At 37.1% G+C, this 9,105-nt stretch overlaps 1 protein-coding gene across 4 annotated transcripts in view; it reads right to left on the reverse strand.

Annotated features, from left to right (window-relative positions):
* The window catches only part of NFX1 (nuclear transcription factor, X-box binding 1), a 59,347-nt gene that overhangs the window by 33,148 nt on the left and 17,094 nt on the right, over nt 1–9,105 (reverse strand). For all 4 annotated transcript variants that reach the window (XM_015592669.2, XM_006916062.3, XM_015592668.2 and 1 more), the window contains exons 6-9: nt 7,353–7,424; nt 5,734–5,873; nt 2,879–2,978; nt 2,578–2,795 (exon numbers count right to left, since the gene is read on the reverse strand). In XM_015592669.2, the coding sequence (XP_015448155.1) occupies nt 2,578–2,795; nt 2,879–2,978; nt 5,734–5,873; nt 7,353–7,424 (530 nt within the window). The remainder of the gene's footprint in view (nt 1–2,577; nt 2,796–2,878; nt 2,979–5,733; nt 5,874–7,352; nt 7,425–9,105) is intronic.

Consider the following 9,105-nt stretch of genomic DNA (forward strand, 5'->3'; position numbering starts at 1 on the left):
AATTGCTGACTGGTTGCTCTACTGGTTTCAACAATGCCTTGGGGCATAAATTGCTCAGCAGTTTAATTTGGGCAAGTCTGTGAGGTTTGTTCTGACCACAGGAGGGCTCCTCCTAGCCATTTCTTTCACTGTTCCTAGCGCCATCTCCGCCCCATAACCTGCACCAACAAGCTGGCCTAATAGTTTAGCTTGTTGCTTTTGTTGTTAATTAAAAGGAGTTATTGTTTTCCAAAGGGCCTTAGGCCTGAACTTACCCCCACACTGTTTCAAATTAAAGTCAGTTCCTTTGGGGAGTACTTTGTAGCTCTCTTTCTTAAAGACTGCCTCTTCCTCCGGAAAGTCTCAGCCACTTCTCTGGGTGCTGAATGGAATAGTAGCCTCTGGTTTTCCTGTCTTACTTCCTCTAGCATGAAACCTCTGCTTTACAAGTAAGGTGGAGTGAGGGTGATTGGGTCCCCAGTATTTTAGCCTATTGTGATTGAGGTAGAGCCTCCAACTCATGGGTGGGGCTTTGTGGACAAAGAGAGCCCCCACCTCTCATATGCAATTACCAGAAATTTAGCCTCTTCAACTAGGAGTTACAGGGGATGAGAAATGTTGATAGTCTGTTCCACCTATGAAAAACCCTAGACTGGGAGCTGAGGGTAGAGAAAGCTCCATTTTGGGCACACTCATCTTGAGTGGGGCTTTTGTTAAGCTAAGCTGGGGATCAGCAAGGGGAAAGGGTAGAAGTGGGATGTGACTCAATGACAGATTCTTGTTGTTCTTATTGAGTTTCAGTAGTATTTTCTTCAATAAATATTTCTTAATTGATATATACCTATATGACAATTTCCAGAGACTTTAGATGGTTGCTTGTTTGGTTTTCCCTTTACTTGTTTTGCTGGGGAGTAGGTCCAAGTAGCTGCCCATGCTACCATCCTGAAAGCAGAATTCACCCAGTCTTTTGTACTAATGCTGTATATCTAGAATGGAAATTTCCTACTGGGTGAGATGCTAAAAGACCTAAATAAGCTTTCTACAGATAAGCCAGATCTGAATAAACTTGAGAGCCACTGTTACCACTAGCCATGGGCTTGCCTTTGAGCAGCTCAATCCAATTCAGTCTAGTTCTTGTTCCTTCTCCAGGTTAGTTCATACTGATAGTCACTATCCTTTTCCTGCTCAAGTCCCTTTACATTAACTATTTCGCATTTCCTCTTTCTCATTGCCAACAAGCTATCTTAGCCTCAGGGTGGGATTTTTGGTCATTATATATGAAATTCTTATAAAACTAACTCATGTGCTTTCTGAAAAGGGAAGACCTTTACCATCCTTCTTGATTTAGAAGTCACTTGATCTCTATTTCACAGGGCTTATCTGAAGACACATTTTCACAGTAGACATGGATAACCGATAGATGATTGATATTCTTAATGCAGTTGTAACATGTTATTAAAGTATGAAAAGAGAGTATTTCTCCTCTATACATAATTTTAAAGTCAGATTGAAAAAAAAGAATTAGGTAGGGTGCTCCTACTGGTTCTTGTTGATACTTTGAAGAAACGTGAAATCACTTTTCAATAAAAACAGAAACCAAACCTAAAGATTCTAGCTTTACCAAAGTTAGTTATAGGGACACTGCTCTTATTCAGATTTAGTTGCCCACTTTCATTTTTCTAAACACAAAGCCTTTGGAACACTCACTTAGGAGAGAAGTTTCCAAGTTACTGCATAACTGTACACATATATTTCCCAAGGACTGACTCAGAAAGTCTCAGTTAAAAATTCAGACTATTACTTTATAGCTAATTCCAACAAGTTTTTTTCTGGTTTCTATATCCAAGTAATCAGAAGCCATAGACGGAAGAAAGAGTCACTACAGGTGGGACGATAGGCATACCAAAAGCACTGAAGAAATAAACAAAAAGCTTTAATAAGTAGATAAAACAGTCCAAACTGCACATTGTGTGGGGAAATCACCTGAGATACCTCAGCAAGCCCTGAGGGCATCACTGTATTCAGCATAATACAATAACTGAGGTTCAGGAAAATGACTCTGGGTCAATAAAGGGAAAGAAATTATCCACAGTTACCTCTGTTTAAAGAAAGAAAAGAATTTTAGAAAAATGTCCATCTAAAATGATGTTCAGGAGATACTATTCTCAGCTAAATGGGAAACTTAGCTATAAAGAATGACATTTGAGTGGTCCAAATGGCTGAACTTTTATTGTACTTAGAATTTTAGTTAAGATGTTCCTATTGTATGAAAATGTTTTTAAACACTTACCAAAATCTGGATTAACAAAAGAATATCTGGCATTCATACTAGTGTAGGCTACTAAGAGAAATAATAAATCCCTTGGAACAGAATTTCACAGCTGACCTTAGTTAGCAATAAAATACCCAATTCCGAAAGAGATCTCTTGGGCAAGTACATATTTCCCTAGGTATAGTTTGAGAAGGAAAGGAAAAGTGCCCTGACAAATTTGATCATAATATTTAGAAAAATCTCTAATATTGTAACTGGAATTTAAAAACATTTTGCTTAAGTTGTCATTGCTGCCAAACATTTACACTCTTATGCCTACTAGTTACCTAAGGAACCACAAGGCAGAGGCTTGCCGCACACTTTTCCACATGAAGGGACAGGATCCATGCAGCTTTTCCGACCACTACTTCCAAGTTCTAGCAGTTGGCTGAGAGGAGTTTGCCCACAAGGGCAACAGCGCACCAGCTGGGGAAGCCGTGGGCATGGCTGGCAGGGCTGAGGGTGGCACACTTGAGAACACGTGTGGTTCCCACATTTCAAGTCCCTGTTAAGAAAAACAAGAGACTATTATACAACTGTTGCATAAAATACAGCTTTAGTTTAACTGAGAAAAACAAAAAACCTTACTTGCCACATATCTTTAAACAGCCAAAGTCTCCAAATCCATCAGACTTTCCTACATCTGTTCCACATAACACATCTCGGGAGGTGCTGCCACAGTAGCATACTTAAGGACACAATTTCAAAAACAAAAGATCAGTAACCTCTATGGATTCTTAAAATATTCTAATCAATCTATAAGAAAACACAAAATGCTGTTCATTAGTACTGATCAGACCTGATGCAGAAATAAATGTGGCTTATACAGTGCTCTAAGTCCTCGCCTAAAAGCTTTATCACAGGAAGAAATAAAAAAAGCCTTGCTAGACTCTGTTAGAATCTGATGGTGCCTCTGTAGCATGTCCCCAAGCAGCATTAAAGTTAAACAACCCTCTAAATTAAGAGACTACTATCTGGTTCATAAGGCCATGGTTGAAAACCAAGAATTGTGAGGCTCCCTGGAGTGCAGGGAGTAGTGAGCACTTGTGTACTTTTTTGGAAACTTATTTACAGTTGTCTTGATGACATGGATTCATCTCAAACCTATAGTCACAAAAACTATTAGCTCTGGTACCTTGGGAAGAGAGAATTGAAGATATAATAATGCTTAGATGGTTTTCATTATTTTAGTTACATAATACCAGCATAGTTTATTGTCCTACAGAATTTGGACAATAGATTTAAAATGCTATTTAAAAGTAACTGCTTGGGAAATTTTTAAAAAGTGACTACTTGAAAGGAGTCCAGAAAAACCAAAATAATCTTTAAAAAAGAATGAAGTTGAAAGAGTTAAACTACTGATTTCAAGACTTACAAGGTTACAGTAATTATGATAGTGCAGTTATTGGTGTAAAGACAGACTATTAGATCAGTGGAAGAAACAGACTCGCATGTACACAGCAGCTGATTTTCAACCAAGATGTTAAGTTAATTTAATGGAAAAAGGAGAATATTTTTACAAATGATGAATAACTGTATGTATGTATGGAAAAAAAATGAACCTGAACCCTATCTCACTCTTTACACAAAGATTAATTCTACATGGATCATGGACTTAAATGTAAAATTCAGAAACGAAGCTTCCAGAAGAAACTATAAGAGAATGTTTTTATGACTTTGGGGTTAGCCAAAGATATCTTGGACAGAGCAAGAAAAATATAAATCAGAAAAGAAAAAAATTAACAAATTGAACTTCGTTAGACTTAAACATTTCTACTCATCAAAAGACGCCATTAAGATAATGAATAAACCAGACTGTATTTAAAGTACTGCTATAAATCAATAGCGATCAGCAACTTAATTAAACAGTGAGCCAAAGACTTGAACAGATACTTCACAAAAGAAAATATATAAACGGTCAATAAATACAATACATGAAGGGTGCTTAACACCTTTAAACTCTAGAGAAAGGTTAATTAAAAGCACAATAAGAATGAAATAGTACAACCACTTTAGAAAACAGTCTGACAATTCCTTAAAAGGTTAAACACAGAATTACCATGTGACCCAGCAATTCCACTCCTAGGTATATATCCCAAAGAGATAAAAATATAAACTGGTAAATGGATGTTCACAGTAGCATTATTCACAATAATCAAAACATGGAAACAATCCAAATGTCTATCAACTGATGCATGGATAAACAAAATGTGGTATGTTCATCAAATGGAATACAGATACTCCTTATGATGAGGTTACATCCCAATAACATCTTAGCCTAGCCTACCTTAAACGTGCACAGAACACTCACATTAGCCTACAGTTGGACAAAATCATCTAATGCAAAGCCAACTGTATAATAAAGTGCTGAATATCTCACGTAATTTATTATGTGTATTACTGCTTTCATACCATCATAAAGTAAAAAAAAACCAGTAAGTTAAATCATCATTAAGTTGGAGACTGTTTGTATTATTCAGCCAAGAAAAGGAATGAAATATTGATACATTCTATGAAATGGATGAATCTCTAAAACACGTTAGGAGAAAGAAGTGAGTTACAAAGGACCATTTTATTATATGATTCCTTTGTTTCTACGAAGCGTTTAACATGCAAGGATCCTGGGCTATAATGTATTGGTGCCCTACAGAGCTTTATTTTATTAAATTTTACCTTGGTGACATGCTACTGATCAATCTTGGCACTTGCATTAAGAAACAGCACTATAAAATGTTTTGTTATGTGTGCTGTAAGAATTTTATGTAAGGAACTGTGCCATACATTACTCAACATTCTCTTAATGGGATTCTCCTGGGAAAAAAATTGTCTGGTCTTAGTTCTAAGAATAATTGTTTTTTCTCAAAAACTATAATCTCTTTTTATCCTAAGAACCTTGTATAACTGACCTAATGTTTGTCTTTATAGTTTTTAGCTATAAGTCATTCTATGTCCCTAGCATTATTTTTCTTTCTCTTTTCACATCTTTTATGTTTTGTTACATTTCATATATTCTTACATGCTGCCTCAAAACCATTTTGAGATAAGGCAGGAGTTAAGTATGTATTGGCAATTTTGTCTTAGCAGAATAGACTGTGGTGTGGGAGAGTGCCTTTGATCTCTGGACCATTTTTAGCTCCTGATTCTTTTGGGCTTTTACTTAGTTAAATCAAAGTCTTTCTGTGTAATTTTGTATGGATCTCAGTCTCTTCCCTTCTATTTTTGTGCAGTTGATTTTTCAAACACAGTTGAAGACTTTTCATTTGTCCACATTAAATAGCTAGCAAAGTATTTTGGGCATAAATATAGTTTATCTTCTCAAATTATAATTCTCCTAGGATCCCTTCCAGCCCTATCTAGAGTTTAAATAAGGATTTCTTCTGGGTCTTCATTCCTGGGTTGATAAAAATGCTGAACAGGTGAAGGCTGGTATGCTCACCACTTACTCTGGTTCAGTATGATCCGGCAAGGTTGGCACTGACCCCCATGGCACAGCTCAGCACAGTGGTGCTGTCCACAATTCAAAAGATTCTCACATGGGTTAGAACAGTGGACTGAGACAGCCTGACCACAACGAACTGTGTGCCTGTAAAAACAGTAAAGATAGCATTAGTCTAATGTTGGACATTAAGTTCCTGTTTGACAGCTAAACTAACACTGAAGACCAAGCCCTCCCCAAACCTTTCTCTTGGCACCATTTCCCCAACCTTTTCTTTGTTTCCTTCCTCTAATCTTTATTTCCATCCCCTTTTCCACCTTCCTCTTTTTCCTCCTTTGCTTTCCTTATTTCCCAGTCTGCTTTTATCTGTCCCCTATTTTCTGATCAATGAGGAACTGAAGACAATTCCTAAGAATTTCTTGTATGTGATTTTTTTCTATGAGTTCCCATGAAGCACTATGTAGGAAGGTAAAGAGCTGGGAGCTCCCACACTATCTTACAGATGGCAGTAGGGAGGCTGAAGAGGTGTAGTTATAATGTACATTCTCAGAATGAACACACAGTGGCATTCTCCTAGGACCTAGCACTCTGGCGTTTCATGCAGCTATAATACTCAAGAACATACTGTATGTGACTTTGATTCGGGATGGAGAAATCATTCTGGCTTTGTTCGAATAAACATCCTGATTTTGCTGACATATCAGCTAGAGGAAGATATGAGGCAAGGACTTTTAGACAATTGTCTTCAGGTCTCTTTGCAGTGTAATGGTTTAGAGTTTGGAGTCTACTCTCCTACATGAAAAGTTTTATGCTATCTCCTACTCCAACTTCAACTACATATTTTGTTTTAAAAAGTCACTGTTATACATTGAGATAAGTTTCCAGTGCTCAGCATCATGGTTAACATCAACTCCTTGAGGAAGACACTATTATTTCTACTTTATGATAAGAGAATGAGGCTTGGTGAGACCAAGCAACTTGCCCAGGTCAACAAGTTAGTGGCAGAGCCTAGATGTGACCTAATCTTTCTGACCCAGAGCCCTTGCATGTGACTTTCAAGGTCACAGTGCTACCCTCGTAAGTTCAGTAAACATTAAACGAATGCATATCACTGAAAATCTGCACGATCCCATCTCATCTTATGGTTGAGAAATCATTTATGGTCTTACAGGGACTCAGAGGCATGCTATGGCTATCAGTGATCCTTGCACTGATGATACGGGAGAACTTGTAACGAAAAGAAGGTGGACTCCGGGATCACTTATTATTTCACTCAACAATATTCACTGAAAGCTTCCTAGATGCCAGATACTGTGCTGGCCACAGGTACATGGTTCCTACTTCCTGGACTAAACAGGCCTGGGTTCAATTCCTGGTTCTTTCACTCAGTAGAGAGGTTAAGAAAAAAGTCCCTGAAATGGCTTTTCACCCGAAATGGGTAATCTCACTATGCATATAACTTCTTAATCACTTATAAGATTGCAAAATAGGATCAAGACAGCACAGGAAACTACTATTTTCAGGAAAGTACTATTGATACCTACCTACTAATCTTTTATTTTAGACATTCACAGATAAACCATCAATGTGGAAACAGCCTTCTTTAAAGTACAAGTCTAACTTTACCTGGTCCGTCCACATTCACATGTTTTAGTCATAAAGGCAGGGCAGGGTGGGCAAGGTCCAGGATGGCAGAGACTATAAAAGAAAAACTTTGATGATTAAATCATATCTGTGTATCCAAACCTGAACAAAGCTGCCCCCACTGGCTCCTATGGTGAATGTGGCAACAAATAAACCTACTATGAAATGTTTTAGTATTTGTCTAAAGTTGATTAAACAAAAATACCAACGATATTTTTATATAGAAAGAATTGATAGCATTATCATCTTAGAATATTTAACCAGAAAAGTAAAACCCAAGTCAAAATACTGATTTTATTAAATCACTTGTAAGATTGCAAAACAGAATCCAGGCAGCACAGGAAAGTACTATCAGGTCTGATAGTCAAAGATGACATTTCCAAATATGGTCTTGGCCCACCTAGTGCAGTGTGCAGGGGTAAAAACAACTTGGCACTCAGGTGAATGGCAAGATGGCCAATGGAGTCCTTTAGAAGATCAGAACCTGAGCAAAACAGTAGAGCTCAAAACTACCAGGTCCATGAGAAGTACAGACATGTTCTTATCAGTTAGTGAAATAATAACCAGATAATGATGGGAAATGTAAAAAGAAGGTTGACATGAGGTGAGTCAAGCTGGTAACACAGGGAAAGAACAAAGGAGAAAGGGACTCATGAAAAGAACTGACTTAGCAATATGCTATAGGTCAGAATTAGACCTCTGGATAGAATGCTTTTTAAATAGGAGCTTTGATATAAAGAGACCAAACAAAAAAGTTACAAAATGGAATTATATATTCAAACAAATACTGCCCTCTTCAAAGGAGACACCCAGGTCAATTACATACCTATTCAGAAATACCACTACTTAATACATTTTGGCAACTTCTATGATAAGTTTTTTTTGGGGGGAGGGCTTTCTAAGTGATGGCAAATCACAATCCTTTGGGAATTAAAAGCCAATCAAGCCAAGTCTAATTAATCAAGTAAGTAATAGAATTTTGTATAAAAACCAGGTGTGCCGATAAAGTCTAGTTGGATTTTTTATGTGACTTCTAAATCAGTTCTGATCATTCTGAAATAAGCTTTAAACATTGAAAAAAAATCCAGGAACAAGTGCTTACTTAGTCTTTTAAGGTAACCATTGTGACAGACAGAACAGAAGACAGGTTTAAGAATGTTTTCTTGAAGATGAGTATCATTATTCAATAGTTGCATTTCACATATGCCCAGTCTAAACATTTCTCCCCCCATGACAATAACCCCCCGATCTTGATCACAAGACCTCTGGTACCACATTTACCCCTGTTCCATGCAGAAAAAATACCAAGATAACACTCTGATGTTTGTTTTACTATATTTTGGTAATAAAAGCAGGAATTACCATTTTTTGACCACTTACCATGTGCCAGGCTCTGTACCAAGCCTCTTGGGTGTGTCAATTTGTTTAATAATCATAGAATTCTATAAGTATTATCACTCCTATCATTATCTTACAAGTGCAGAAACTGAGTCTCAGTGAAGTTAAGTAACTTGTCCAATATCACATAACTATTAAATGACTCGAACCCAGGAATTAAACCTTTGTCTGAGGTTAAAGCTTGTAGAAGTTTGTTATTTGTAACTGATCAACTGTTTATTATTGCACATTTCTCTTATTATTTAGAAGTTGACTGGATACATTCTAAAGCTCACCATTTATTGTAGGGTAGAGATCAGATTCTAAAAACACAGCCCAATAAGACCCTTCACAACTG

This window comes from Pteropus alecto, unplaced genomic scaffold (genome assembly GCF_000325575.1).
Source record: "Pteropus alecto unplaced genomic scaffold, ASM32557v1 scaffold206, whole genome shotgun sequence".
In the NCBI taxonomy this organism is placed as follows: domain Eukaryota; kingdom Metazoa; phylum Chordata; class Mammalia; order Chiroptera; family Pteropodidae; genus Pteropus; species Pteropus alecto.